This window comes from Leucopleurus acutus, assembly GCF_964270905.1.
Source record: "Leucopleurus acutus genome assembly, chromosome: 7".
Lineage (NCBI taxonomy): Eukaryota > Metazoa > Chordata > Mammalia > Artiodactyla > Delphinidae > Leucopleurus > Leucopleurus acutus.
The window spans coordinates 46804432-46820150 of NC_139150.1; the positions used below are offsets into that span (position 1 = coordinate 46804432).

General features: G+C 37.3%; 1 protein-coding gene across 2 annotated transcripts in view; it reads right to left on the minus strand.

Moving 5' to 3' along the window:
* Positions 1–15719, minus strand: part of TMC1 (transmembrane channel like 1) — a 142158-nt gene that overhangs the window by 81756 nt on the left and 44683 nt on the right. For both annotated transcript variants that reach the window (XM_082842148.1, XM_082842149.1), the window contains one exon: positions 11743–11871. In XM_082842148.1, coding sequence (XP_082698274.1) covers positions 11743–11871 — 129 coding nt within the window. The remainder of the gene's footprint in view (positions 1–11742; positions 11872–15719) is intronic.

The window sequence follows — 15719 nt, forward strand, 5'->3', positions numbered from 1 at the left end:
TCTGGTGGGTGATGAAGAAAACATTCTAAGTACTTTAGAGGAGGAGTTGGCATGCCCTGATGCCCAGTTAAGCAATACAGAATTCACTCTGATCTCTATAAGGATCCATGAGCATTTTGTTAGCAGGAAACTGATAAGTGCAGTACAGTGTACTATATGAAAACTGTTGCAACAATGATGTGCAAGATGAATTAGAGGAAAACAGAATGAGAGGCTGGATGTAACTTGATTTCTAATGCCTTTATACAAGCTGTTTCCTCTTTCTGGAATGCCCTTCCCATCTTCTCCACCTGTTCTCTTCCTTTCCATTTTCAGTTCAACAGCCAGGCCAACACTACAGCTCCTCCATAAGGTCTTTCCTGATTTTCCTTTCTAACACTCGCCTCCAGCCCCAGGTCAGGGTGATTTAACCTCTGACCTTCATGTAGTAATTACCTCATGTATTGTAGTTAACCCATGGTCCATTTCCACCACTGCACTGGGATTTCCTGAAAGCAAGGTCCATGTCTTTTGTTGTAATTTCCCAATATTTAATATAGCACCTGGCACAGAAGTGAGTTTCAACAAATGCTCTTGCAATGAATGAACACCTAAAAGAAGACTAGATGATAATCTGGCTGTGGTTCCTAAACTACCTACACCTCAGAATCACCTGTGGGATCTTTTAACAGAATCACATGTGGGATCTTTTAAAAATTTCAAAGGCCAGGTGTCCCCATTCCCAGACCACTTAAGTCACAATCTCTAGGGGTGGGACATAGGCATCAGTACTTTTTAACATCCCTCAATGGTTCCAACGTGCAACTAGTTGAGGACCAAATTCGGAACTAAACCAAATATTATTTGTTGAGAGTAGTAAATTTAAGAGATTTTTTACGTGGGCAAGCAAGTTGTTGGAGGTTTGGGCTAAAAAGCTACTATATCAAATATGATTAAATATGATTATTTTGGTGTCCCCCTGCATTGGTAATACTCTACATATTTTGAAGCTTGATAAATTTATTTTGGTGAATAACTTTATTTTTCAAGTCCCTAGCTCACTCTTTATCTTATATCCCTAAAGAGTAACTGACTGAAAACGTCTGAAACAATCTGAAAACAAGGAACAAAGAACAAGCAAAAATGTTGTCTGTATATTCACATAACCTCTTACCTTATATATGTGGCTTATTTTGGTGTGCTTCCTTTTAATAGCATCACTTCATAGATTTCACAGTTTAAAATATATATATATGGAGAGAGAGACAGAGAGAGAGCACCAAGACTTCTAAACATTTCATCAGCAATAAACATAACAATGATCTATCTGTGCACGAAGCGTTCTTAAGACAATTTTTTCATCAGCTCTGATGATATTCATGGAGATGTGTCAAAGCCAGCTGCTGGTGTTGGTAAATAACCAAAGCAAAGCTTGGGTAGGTCAAATCTGTATTAAGTTCAAAGTTACTACCCATAGAAATTCTCCAGACCTAGGATAACTTCTTTGTTCCCTGGACTATGAAACAATGCTAATTTTCATGGCTGGCTTAAATGTCAAATAAAAACTCAAACATATTTTAGTTGTACCCTAGAGGTCAGTCAAGCATCTCAGAGTAATTTTAGATGAATCAAGGGAGAAACAACATAGCTGGGCTTTAGTAGTTTAATAAAGAAAGAAAGCACACTAGATCCTCTTTCTACTTGCTTATTAAATCTTTTCCGAATTCTGCTCTACCTGGTTAATTTAAAAATCAATTTATGGTTAATAATTTTCCTTTGTATTATAATAGCAGGGAGAGGGGAAAGAAGACCATATAGATTTCCCCAGGAGCTAAAAGTTTCTGCTGAGTTTTAGATATTGGTCACAGCATAAACTGGTTTTCTGCCATACAAGGACACCAAAAAATTCTAAGGTTTGTAATGTTGTCAGCAGAGACAATGTGCAACTAAGTTGCTATAAAGAATTCTTTCTCCATCTAAAACAATCTGTAATAGTAACTTCATTAATCTTTCTCCAGATCTTATTAAGCTCTGTATCAAGGATTTTTTATTTTATTTTGATTTTTGTCTTTTGTTTTAATGAATCAATGAGCATGCAGTTAACAACACTAATACCTAAAACAATACCCCTGAAAGTAGGGGTGGCATTACGTGGGCTGCAGAGTTCTAGGCCATATCCCTAAGACATCGAGGTATATCCCAGTCTATTGTTATTGCTTTGTTTTGAGCAGAAATGAGATATAGGGAGAATGTGTCCTTAAAGCCACAAATGAATCGTAAGCTCAAGAGCTGAAGAGTAACAAGAAAAGTTAAATCTAAAATCTTACCTCAACTATTCTCAACACCAAAAATTTGCAAAACGTCAATGTATCCTCTCCCTCCTTCACTGTGGGAAAATTATACTCAGAAGAAGGTGGAAATAGCACTGAAAATACAGATTGCTATACATAGATGTAAGAAGGACCTAGCAAATTCTGATCAACAAGTAAATTAATTTTATTTCTATAATCTTTTCATTCTCCTTTTTACTTAGCCATTTTTTCTAAGTATTTATTGAGTGTGTTTTATGTTTTTAGCAGTGAGTTAAGTGTTTTGAAAAAACTAAAAGAAACATGTAGATTCCTTTCTGAAGCTTAAACTCCATTAAGAAAAAAGAGATATAGGCCCATAAAATTGTTACACAACAGTGCTAGGCAGCCTTGAAGTAAAAAGGGCGAGGGCCCTGGAGGCTTGAGAGCTTGTTGAAGACATTGTAGACAGATAAGAATTAAACTGGACATTAAAAGGCTGATAAAATTGAGTAGGCAGAGAAAGGCATTCCGGGCATCGGTTTGCAGAAATTTCCTTAAGAAAGGAGATATTTCCACCATGAACCTCAAGTACAATCTCACATTCTTAGATATACTAACATTCATGGATTGGTAGACATACTGTACTAATTTTGCTTGGTTCACGTGCATTCTAATCAAACATGTTTAATGAATTCTGAATACTATGAAACAGAAGGATTCATGGGGCACTGCCTCAGAGTGAGAGGAGCCATTCTGCTTTGAAAGGTTTGGTAAAATATTTCTGCACAACACCTGTGTCTTCATATTTAGCCCCTGGTCAACATTTCTAAGTATAGTGAAATATTTTTTTTCAAAATTTTGTGTGGTGATATTTAGGAATACTAGAAAGCCTTAGTTTTCTGTTAGAACAGTGTGTTCTGCCTTTTGATCCAAGAGTGGGCAAGAAATTGAAAATGATGGCAGTTCAGTGAGCTCTGCGAATAATCAAGACTACCTGGTAAATTTAATCTCTTGCCACAAGATAAACTTAGATCTGGAGTCTCTCCTGAGCATTTGGCAACACAACTTAGGTGAGGTCACCCACAGAGCATATTATACTCCTATGTGAACTAGTCTTTCTGCTGAGTAGACTTGGAGTCTTACTATTTCACAGTTTCCTTCCATAGCCTCCCTTTTAAGCTTTCCCGATCACTGTGACCAACCACTGGTCAAGAAACCCTATAATAGTGAGTTCATAAAATATAAAACTTAATTCAGCCAAAGAATCATGTATCTTTTTTTTTTTTTTTTGCGGTAGACGGGCCTCTCACTGCTGTGGCCTCTCCCGTTGTGGAGCACAGGCTCCGGACTCACAGGCCCAGCGGCCATGGCTCACGGGCCCAGCCGCTCCACGGCATGCGGGATCCTCCCGGACTGGGGCACGAACCCGTGTCCCCTGCATCGGCAGGCAGACTCTCAACCACTGCACCACCAGGGAAGCCCAAGAATCACATATCTTTTATAGATATTTGAGGGTAAATATGTATGTATATGTATAGTAGTATATACATATATATGTGTGTATATATATTACAAAATCATAATTAATATGACTCTTTGAAAGAAGTGATTTATATTTAACTTAAGTTTCTAATTTTCAGGACAGAGGGAATCTTAGACACATTATACTGAATATGGAAAACTATTCCCCTTTCTTCAGCTCATCTAATTTTTTATGATATTCTAATATAATGTTCTCCAAACTTTACTTTCAGTATATGCATTTTAATAAGGTGTAACCATTTTTATTCTATAGCAACAAGTTTAAGTCCCCCGAAGTAGTGTTCTACTTGCCATTTCTTGGTTTTATATACATAAAAACGTCTTCAAAAATACCTTGCTTATTCTCTTATTATAAACATGATAAATTTAAGGGTTATCTTCACAGTTAGTACCTTATCTGAGATCTGTATGATACTTTCCCAAAACAACAAGAATAAACTTCTCAAACTAAGCTTATTTTGTGCTTATCATGTGCACATTTGCTTTCTTTTTACTGTTAATGTAGTATGTCAAATATATTTAAAAGCATTCCTAAATAATTTGAAGTCATAATTAATGACTTTCTCCTTTTAATCAGTTTTCAAAGATCATATATTTATGGATAGTCTAATAACAAGTTGTGAAAAATAGCTATCACTGACAGCTAAAATTCTAAAGAGTGCAAGTTAGGTAAGCTGCTGTTTATCAAAAATTTTTGGAGGCTAGGATACTTTGGCAAGCTGGGGAAATTAATTCAGTGTGGCTTACCATATGTGATACATTGACTGATAATACTTGAGAAAGTAGTGTATAATGAAATGCAATTAAGAAGAAGATGATATATAAGAAGGTGTAGAAAATGATTACTATGTGACAGGCATCATTCTAAGTGCTGTAGGTCTATTAAATGATTTAATCCTCTCAGGAACTTTATGAAGTTCTACTACTTTTATCCCCATTTATAGAGGATAAACTCAAGAATGCAGAGGTTAAGAAACTTGTCTAAGGTCACAGCATAATGCTTGATACCTAGGGGACTCTTATTAAACAGTAGAAAAATTGGATGTCAATGTTACATTTTGATCAACAAAATTCAGCTGTACTAATTGCCTACAGACTCTCCATTCTTTGGATGAGAAAATGAATGTACCCAAGATACCTGTAATGTACAAGAACTAAAGGTCTCTGCTTTGGTTGAGTTTTTGGTGAATACACACTTCAGATGATTGAAGTGTGTATTAGTGGATGAGTACACACGCTTAAAAGTCCTCTTGTGTGGAATCCCTCATTCCTTCACAGTGGCAGATGAAGTAAAGGCCTTTTTGAACTAAAGTTGAAATCACAATTCTTGCCTATGAATTATATTAGTTTCCCCTACCAAAAAAGAAAAGAAAACCAAAAAGCAGTGTCGAAGGACGAAGAAAGTTTGAGTAAGGAAGGATGTTACCTTAAGGACTAGGTGACACTTCCAAGCACCTGTTTAAAAGTAAATGAAATTCTAAGAGTAACTTTCTTGGCTTTACTGGGTGTTTCATTAATAAATCACCAGGCCTAGTCTGCCAATGGACAATTCCTGGGAACTTGGGTCAGGGTGCTACAAAGCTCAGAAATTAAAGCAGGCAATATAATAGCTAAATAAACATCTTCTTCATCAAAATAAATCATTTTAAAATGGCTGCTACCCAAGAGCTATTTCCATGCAAAAGTATATTGGAGTATGTACTTCCACACCCTAATCTGTAAACTCATGGAATGATAGAACTGCTCCATCCCTAAAATAAGTTTCCTTAAATATCCAATTAAGCTATTTCTTATGTTAATAGGCACAGAAGCAGTTTTTTCTTCAAATGAATGCTTTATATGGAAGTACATTGTATAGAAAAGAGAAACCACAGGTCTCCTCTGCTTGACGCTGACATGTGGCCAAGCAGTCCTCCCTCTGACCTCTGCCTCCTTTGCCCTTTATAAAGGGATTTCACCAAACTTAAACTCTGAGGACAGCACTTTGAAAATTACGGGCCTACAATCCAGTCCTTTTAATTTATAAATAAATAAACTGAGGCTCAGAGAGGTAAAGTTAGAAGTTAGAGCTTAGACCAGAGTCCAATCTCTTAATTTTCAATCCAAAACCTACTCCACTATAACAAAATAAAGTGGTTGTTTATTTAGGTTAAGTGATGAGGGCTTTTAATCTACCACATAGAATGTTCTGATATAGTCAAAGGTTTTAGTTTTCAGGATGACTAATAAGTAAATCTGTCATTTTCCATCCAGGTGTTTTATTTCACCTATGGTGGCTGGTACATTAGTGCAGCCACTTTTATAGGTAGGAAAGATCTAGTCATCCAACTTCTGAGTTAAATCCATTAAAAACTTAAACACAGATTAAGCTAAAAATCCTTGCTGTTGGATATTTTTCAGTTAGATAACTAATAAAAAATAGGAACGACCTTCAAATAATTGGAAAATCCACTACTCTTTCCCTTTTCCTAGCCCTGACCCCCACACATTCTCACCCATTCAATAAACAGTCCACAGAATAGAATGTTCTGCTTAATGAAGTTTTCTGATTCTCAGAAATGAAGAAAGGGACTCTCAATCCTGACTGTACATTAATGACTTTTAGAGTAAAACTAAAAATACACATTCCTGATCTGGGCCAGACACCCCTGCCCCTCCACCCAGAGATTTTTATTCAGTAGGTTTAAAGATACATGAATGTTTGAACCTGTATCAATACACAGGAAAACATACATTGAAAAACACCATTCCACAGTGAAGGTGGAAAGGAGGTGGCTTCTCTTCAGCCCTAAGGAGCCAATTCTGCTGCCTCAAAAATGCTGAGCTCGGGCTTCCCTGGCGGCGCAGTGTTTGAGAGTCCGCCTGCCGACGCAGGGGACACGGGGTTCGTGCCCCGGTCCGGGAAGATCCCACATGCCGCGGAGCGGCTGGGCCCGTGAGCCATGGCCGCTGAGCCTGCGCGTCCGGAGCCTGTGCTCCGCAACGGGAGAGGCCACAACAGTGAGAGGCCCGCGTACCGCAAAAAAAAAAAAAAAAAAAAAAAAAAAAAAAAAAAAAATGCTGAGCTCCAGTTCCTAAACCATGTTTGAGAGTCCATATGGAGTTACAACCCATTCTTTGAGGTTCGTGCCTATGTATTTACTGCTTATATTAACCAATGTTTGACCCTCAGCCCTGAGAATGCTCAAGTTCCTAGAGGTAGATAATCTTTCAAAATATGAGAACTACCCCTGAGTCTCCCACAGCATCCTCAGAACCATAAGCTACCATTCCTGAGGCTTTACTCTAAAACATATCTTAAAACCTTGACCCTCTGTAAATTCTCTTAGAAGTTTCACAAGTTTTTCAGAGTCCAGAGGCAGATGGGAAGCCTCAGAACCTAGATACAGATCCAAACCTGTGATGAAAATATCTGCTCCAGTTATATTGAGCCTAGTGCCTTGGATTCCATAGACTTAGCCAGAAGTGATGATTGGAGGCTACTTCTGGGAATAATATAATCCTTAGACACACTCTCTCAGAGTTTGATGTCTCTGAATGGAATAAAAGGGTGGGAGGAAAGCTGCCTGACTCCCATGTTTTAGTAACACTGGGGTAGAGGAAATTTACTGCATGTTCTAAGAAGTACTGACCACTATCTAATATGTGATAGGAATCTGTGGGGGAGAAGCTCAGTACAGCATTCAGAAACCTACGAAGGGAGACAGGTCGGGCACTGTAGTACCAATGACTTTATCACAGAGGCTGAAACCAAGAGAATCAGGTTGACCATGGCCAATGGTACCAGCTGTGCAGAATACTGCAAAGCCACAAAGCAGGAGCCATTTCTGGCTGTGGAGAATCATCCCAAGACAGTGAGCATTGCTGACAGGTGAGAAGCCATAGTTGTTTCTTCTCTGGGCCTAAATCTGTGCTTCCATTCTGCGAGCTGGCTTTCACTCCAACTTTCTGAATCACTGTCTTGATAGCATGCCTAACTTGCTCCCCAGCTACAGGGATAAGAGGCAGCAAACTTGAATGCTTATAAGGTCCAGCCAAGGAGCGTGAATAAGAGATGTGGCTTGTTTGGGAGCTGTGCACACTGAAGACGGAGTGCCCTGTTAGTAGGGGACAGCAATTGCTTAGCCCCAGCTATTATTTTCATGTAGGAATGGGGACCAGATTTTCTTCTTATCCAGGAGAAGCTGAACATCTGGATTTTTAAAATCTGAAATCTCCCACTTTTTAAAATTTAACAACAAAGAAAAAACATTTTTATAAAAATATACACCCCCAGATGATTAAAATGGTAAATTTTATGTTATGTATATTTAATCACAATTTTTAAAAAAAACAATAAAAGAAAAAGAAACAAAAAGCATGTGGGCCAAATAAAAACCACCTATAGTCTAGATTCAGCTGCAGACTCCCCATCTTCAACCTCTGCCCTAGTAATAGGGCATGGTATTGCCCTTCCTTCCATCCCAACCCTTATCTCTCCCCGCCTCTAAAAATGGCTTTATCCCTGGACTCCAGCCTAAGGCCCCAGGACCTGGAATCTGCCACAAGATTACCCTGTGGGTACGTTTTGGAAGATCTGGAAGCGGCTGACCGTGGATTCTGCCAAACTGTTAAGATACCCTCTTTTCTTTGTTGGAGCATCAAAATCAGTTGTCCATCCAGACTGCTATACCAATGTGCCACCATCCCCCAAGGCTCCTGGGGTTGCCTATGGCTAAGTCTGCTCCCACCTAGTCCTGCCAGGTCCTGTACCCTTCCCATCTCTCCTGTCATACTGCAGGGAATCAGACAACACTGAGTCTGTCCTGAGATGAAATAATAATTACAACTTGTGTTTCCCAGCTTTGTGCTATGTTCTGGCACCCTGCTAAGTGTTTCATATGAAATAACTCACTTTATGATTCCAATAGCCCTGTAAATTAGTAAAATTTCATAAGAAACCCAAGGTCAGAGGGCTACACAATTCATTCAAATTTGCACAGGTATTAAATGGAAGATCTGAGATTCAAACTTAAGACTGAAACCCATCCCTTCTTCACTGCCCTATATGGAAGATGCAGGCAAAGAAGAGTGAGGGGGTATTTCTACACCTCCACGCAGGTGGAAAGGGAGGATATATTCCTTGGCATTTTAATGCAGTTTCACACCACACTTTGACAGTTCACACTATTATCACTTTCCAATTTTACAACTTTCTATATACAGTTACCTGTGGTTCCCAGGTTTGGGAATTTCATGGTCAGCAATATTTCAAAACATATTGGGTAGGCCAAAAAGTTCATTCGGTTTTTTCTGTAAGATGGCTCTAGCAGCACTTAGTTGTCTTTAACTTCATTTGAAACAATTTTGTTAGATTGTATGTAACAGCTGTCATATCAGCATGCATTAAAAAAAAGTATCAAAATTAGTGAGTTTTTGTGTAGCCATTTTAATACTGAAGATGGAAGAAAAAAAGCAACATTTTCAGTATATCAGGCTTTATTATTTCAAGAAAGGTAAAAATGCAAGCGAAACACACAAAAATATTTGTGCTGTGTATGGAGAAGGTGCTGTGACTGATCGAATGTGTCAAAACTGGTTTGCAAAGTTTCGTGCTGGAGATTTCTCTCTGGCCAATGCTCCATGGTCAGATAAACCAGTTGAAGTTGATAGCGATCAAAGAGAAACAATAATCGAGAACAATCAACTTCATACCATGCAGGAGATAGCCGGCATACTCAAAATATCCAAATCAAGCGCTGAAAGTCATTTGCACCAGCTTGGTTATGTGAATCGGTTCGACGTTTGGGTTCCAAGTAAGTTAAGCGAAAAAAACCTTCTTGACCATATTTCCACATGCGATTCTCTACTGAAACATAATGAAAACGTTCCATTTTTAAAACAAATTGTGACAGGAGATGAAGAGTGGATACTGTACAACGATGTGGAATGGAAGAGATAGTGGGGCAAGTGAAATGAACCACGACCAACCACACCAAAGGCCGGTCTTTATCCAAAGAAGCTGATGTTGTGTATATGGTGGGATTGGAAGGGAGTCCTCTATTATGAGCTCCTTCCGGAAAACTGAACAATTAATTCCAACAAGTACTGCTCCCAATTAGACCAACTGAAAGCAGCACTCCATGAAAAGTATCCAGAAATAGTCAACAGAAAACGCATGATCTTTCATCAGGGTAACGCAAGGCCACGTTTCTTTGATGACCAGGCAAAAACTGTTACAGCTTGGCTGGGAAGTTCTGATTCATCTGCCACATTCACCAGACATTGCACCTTCGGATTTCCATTTATTTTGGTCTTTACAAAATTCTCTTAATGGAAAAAAGTTCAGTTCCCTGGAAGACTGTAAAAGATACCTGGAATAGTTCTTTGCTCAAAAAGGTAAGTTTTGGGAAGATGGAATTATGAAGTTGTCTGAAAAATGGCAGAAGGTAGTGGAACAAAAGGGTGAATACGTTGTTCAATAAAGTTCTTGGTGAAAATGAAAAATGTGTCTTTTATTTTTACTTAAAATACCGAGGACAATTTTTGGCCCACCCAATATTTTGGGAAACAATATAAGGTTACCAAACTTCTATTTTGCCAAGTAAGGGTGTTTCCTAAACCTATCATTTAGCATCATTATTACTTCATTAAATGAAAACTACTTTGACACACACACACACACACGTGCATATGCACATACATTAATAGCTTCATGGAACCAGAAACGCTACTTGTCTTTGCCTTCATTTATGGCTGGTGTACAAGCACATGCATAAGTAGTTCCCAGCCTACAGTTGTGTGGTGTTCCAAAAGCTTTCTGGGAAGACCACTGTTTGGAACTTGGAAACCTTATTCCACGAAATAAAGCAATAACATTAGAAATGATGCCTAGGTTCCCACCTCATAGGGTAAACCTGGAATATCTTGTTTTATTTTGGATATGAGGTAACTGAGGCCCCAGAAGTTTAAGCCAATTTCTTAAATAATACACAAGCTCTTGCAGAGCCAGGATTAGTAGTGAATTATCCTGATAGCTGCTTCAGTTTTTTTCATTACCAGAGACAAAAAGACTTTAACATTATTATAGATACACTATAATGTTTAACGTTATTAGTTAAATAGGCTTGTGGAGGGATAGCTTTGGAAATTTATCACTGTTTATAAAAATTGTTCTGTGTAAAAAATGCAATCTGTATCACATCTGTGAGATGCAAACATGGCTGTTATCACAGACTTGGTCCCTTTTATTCATGCCCCACTTCCCCAAACCACCATGCAAAGAAATATAGTGTGATCCTCAGAGGTGAATCTGCTTCCAATCCCAAAAGGGATAAACATTTGACTTTTCTTATCAGGAGTTTATAAATCTATGTGTCTCTGAGTGTGTCAAGACTCAACAAAAGAGTGAAATTGGGTCGCTTACATGTTACCAGGGAATAGCTATTAGCGTAATCCTTAATTGGAATCCCGTTTACTCTTCTGTTACTCTTCCCGTTTACTCCCTGTGCTTTAATAAGAGCTGTCACATGAATATATCATTTGAGGCTGGAACCCTGCAGAGAAACTAGAGTGTGCAATCCAACAAACTTGTAAAATTCAAATATATTATCTCCTTCAGAGAGATAGTAATGTATGTATTAAACTAAGGAAATTCTCAGTTCAAGGAACAAATGATTAAAAGTGATCTGAGATTGTAAGACTCCAAATAATGAATTTAATCATGATTTTCTTTTATAATCATTAGCCCAGCCTCTCTAGTGATATGATATATGTTAACTATATGATAGGTAACATATATGTTATATATGACCATGAAAATTATATATAATGAGTATTATATATATGATGTATCACATATAGTATTATCTATAATATATAGTAATACTCAGAGAATTTGGGAGATCAATAGCAGGGAAAATGTTTCTAATTTTGAGAAGTGGCACCATACTTGAGAACTTCAATTTTCTTTTCCATTTTCCAAGGCTTGCATTTGACAGTAGCAATCATTTGTCTATTCTCATCTAACTCTGCCTTCAATCTTTCCAATTCCTCTTCATCAATTTCTTCTTCTTCTTCCCTTAAAACAAAAAACAAACAAAAAAAACCTCCTTTAGTAAAGTTAAGGTTTGCTTGACTTCCAAACTTAAAGAATGCTATGAGATACTCAGATGATCAATGTATAGCAACTTGACTATATATGGTGTGTGCTGAGATCCACAAGCCTTAGTGCTTGTATCTGAACAGTGATGCAGGATTTCTGGAAATATTATAACTTTAAACAATAGTGTTTACCTTCTGAAGTACTGAAACCATTTTATGTCCATAGTCTCAAATTCTCAGAACTAGAAAATGTGTGGAAACAGTTACAGATCTATCAATATATTTTCTTCTCTTCTTTGTTCCCCTGTACTCCTTCCCCCACCAATTCTACATTTCATTTAAAAACTTTATTTTTCAACAAGGATAGTAAATTAGAGGTGAGCATGTCTTTGAAGTGCCCTTAAAAAATTTGTTAGCCCTGTCTCGAGAGAAAGAGAAAAACTGAAATAGGAAAAAATTTAAAAATCTATGCCTCAAAGGTAACTTTAATCTGTTAATTAAACTCAAAACTTCAATTGATAAAATTCAACTTGAAGTATATTTGACAGAAGTGAATCCTTTGAAGAGGCCTTCAAAGGAATTTAGTTTCTTACTGAGCAAATGAGATGTATCTTTTCTGTGTTCCTAGTATTGCAAAAATATCAAAGGGTCCAAAACTCAAAGAAAACAAAATCTAAACATGAACAACGTGATTTTTAAATTGAGGAATGTAATGGCCTATTGCAGAGATCCTTTTTTTTTTTTTTTTTTTGGTAATAGATTGCTTCAGTTATGAGCTGTTGTTGCTTAACTTCAAATTTACCCTTCCATACTTAATATTGTGATGCTGTGGCTGTGACTCTGTAGGGTACATTTCTGGTTTGTCAGTTGGCTCATTTTTCGGCTGCCCATAGAAGACACTAAGAAGGGACTAGGTCTTTCCTTTCTTTGGTTTCCTGTTTGCTTCCTGTGGTGATGTTTACTCTTTAGTGATGCTTCTTCACCCCAAGAGCTGCAGGGCCTTCCCATAGCTGCAGGTGAAACTAGTTTCCGACTTTTCCAACACTAGCAGAACCAGCTTCATCATTCTCCCAGTAGACACCAGCACCACTTGAGCATCGCCCCCCTCTGCAATAGTTTCAGCTCCGTGGGTCTCTCCTCTATGCTTTTAAGTTTTAATTCCAACCTCTTTCCGTTGTTCCTCCAGCCCCTAGTATGCTATTTGCTTCCTATAGTTGCTGTCACCACGATACTTCGTGTTCTCTTTCACCTTTCCAGTAACCTAGTTAGCAATTATTTATATCTACTAAACAGTCCTCTTATTAAATACTCTCTCTTCAATTAACTGTTGGAGTTTCTTTCTCCTAACTAGACCCTGACTGACAAAAAAAATGTTATCTGACTCAGTGTTAGTCAGAAACATATTTTGTTGTTCACTAAACTCATGACCACACATAGTAGGGCTATGGCAAAAGATGTTTTTGAAAGTTTCAGCTGAATAATAGGAGGACATACCCATAATTTTACAGCCCACCTTATAAAATGACTTCGCAATCTCCTTTCTTTCCTACCAATCCAGAGTTTTTAATCAGGTCATGATTACTGAAACAAAAATTTAAATTAACCCTCTAAAATACACTTGTCATAGACACTTTGTTTTTTTTTGATTGATGCAGACATTTTGCTTAGAATAGTAATCCTGGTTCGAGAGAACTATGGAAATACCCTCCACTAAGATACAACTCTGATTGCCATGAGGTTGTTTCTATTTTAATTATTTGATATTTATTATATAAAATCCTATGGTGCTATACAACAATAATAAAATACTCACAAAGAATGAAAGAACGATCTATTTGATGTTTGGATTTACCCTGTAACTAAAGCTTATTTCTCTACATTCCTAACATTAATTACATAGTTTCCTGCTATCTTAAACCCAGTACTTTGTATGTTTAACATATTCAAATTCTATGATTCCTTCAAAAATGATATGAAATGTCTTCAATACCCTTTTCTGATTATCCCTATGAGCATACTTTTCTCTAAGACTCTAAATCACTTTGTACTTCTCTGGCACATTTATACTGTCTTATTTCCTAATAATTTGTGTCTAAGTGGCCTCTCCCTTACTATATTATGAATTTCTAGAGAATGCAGGCAATTGCATAATCATATCCATATCTTCCAAAGAAATTAGCAAATTATCTTCCACAGAAGTGGAGCTGGATAAATATTTATTGAATAAATGTTTATGTACAGAGTTTTTCTGTATATTGGATTACCATCAAATATACTAAAATATAACAATGTCTTCCAAGATTAGAATGTTATGGAAAGACATTTATTCCTACACTAAATGATCTTAGACTGGTATATTTTTAAAGTCTTTGTTGTTAATTGTTGATTGCTCCAGGAAGATCATGCTGTGCTACAAGGTATAGCTGTTGCCAGCTAAGTTACCTTCAAATATGCAGGTAATTAAAATATTACATTTTTGCATAATTAAAATATGATAATGCATAACTAAAACACGGTATTACAGGGAAACTGCTTTTCTAGGAACCACTCAAAGAAAGTGCTAATCATATTAAAAGGGCATAGCACTGACATGCTTTATCTTCTAAAATTTAGGGCTAATCTGTGTAAGAATGGCTTTCTATCTTAGGTTTGATTTATTTAAACAACAGTTGTTAGGAAAAAGGAGGTAAAACGTGCTGAATTTCTCAGTGCTATGAACATATTACTTACTCACTTAAAACTGGGTCAAGAAAAGCCTGTAATATTATTAGAAATACTCCAAAATGCCAAACGAGGCAGTGTTTTTTAACCAACTCCAAAGACAGTTAACATTACAACCTTGGATTTAGTTGGCTCTGTGGAGAAGTGGGGAGGGAGGGAACCAGGGGTGATTCTGGCTTCTCAGAATCAGGATGAGAGTAGGATCAGCTAAGGACAGACACTTTCACTGGGACAAGACTGCCCCAAGTAACAGGGGCCAAGACCCAGTTGATTCATATGGTCCTATTTCTAGAGGTTGAGCACTGACGTGAGGGCCTTGAACAGACCAGGAGACAAGAGGAATTCCCACCCAAGTCATCTTTTAAAAAGGACATCTCTGAGGCACAAGTGGAGAGGAAAAGCAAATTGTGGAACACAACCTATATCATGCATATGTCTATTGGTGATGTTTTCTCAATGAAATACCACTGTCAGAAGGCATAAGCTTTGCTAGTAGGAAATATTACTACATAATAATAGCAGTAACAATCACAATAAGATATGGAACTTAAAAGGGTGTTCTGTTTTTGAAAAGAACAAAGCATAAAAATACTTGAAAGGACGATAGACATAAAAAATGCCAGAGTCAAAACGTAAAGCAGGTGATGTCTTAGTATTCAAAGAGAAGAAAGAGGAGGAACTTGGGGAGGAGAAGGAGAAAAAGGAAGAAGAGAAAGAAGAGGAAGAGAGAGATTTAAAAACTTAAATCAACAAAAATATAATGAAGAAATGGGTAGGGCTACTCTTATTTTAAAAGGAACCATCGTCTATTAATGCTAAGCTTCTCTACCTGACAAAATGTTCACATAGTTGTATTTAATTACAATTACTTATGAAGAGGAAAATAATAGCTTGTTATTGAGTACTACAATGTGTCATCTTGGGAGGCTATCTTGGAAAGTTCCTCACCATTTAAAGTCCTAGGACTGTTTCAGAGGAGATCCCATCACCTCATGGTGATTCCCATGCCCCACCTGGAGTGGCAGAGGAGGTATTCTCTTAAATCCTTTCCAAGGGGTCTAGGTTTTCTATTAGTAAATGTGTTTTACATGCACACTTTTCCTA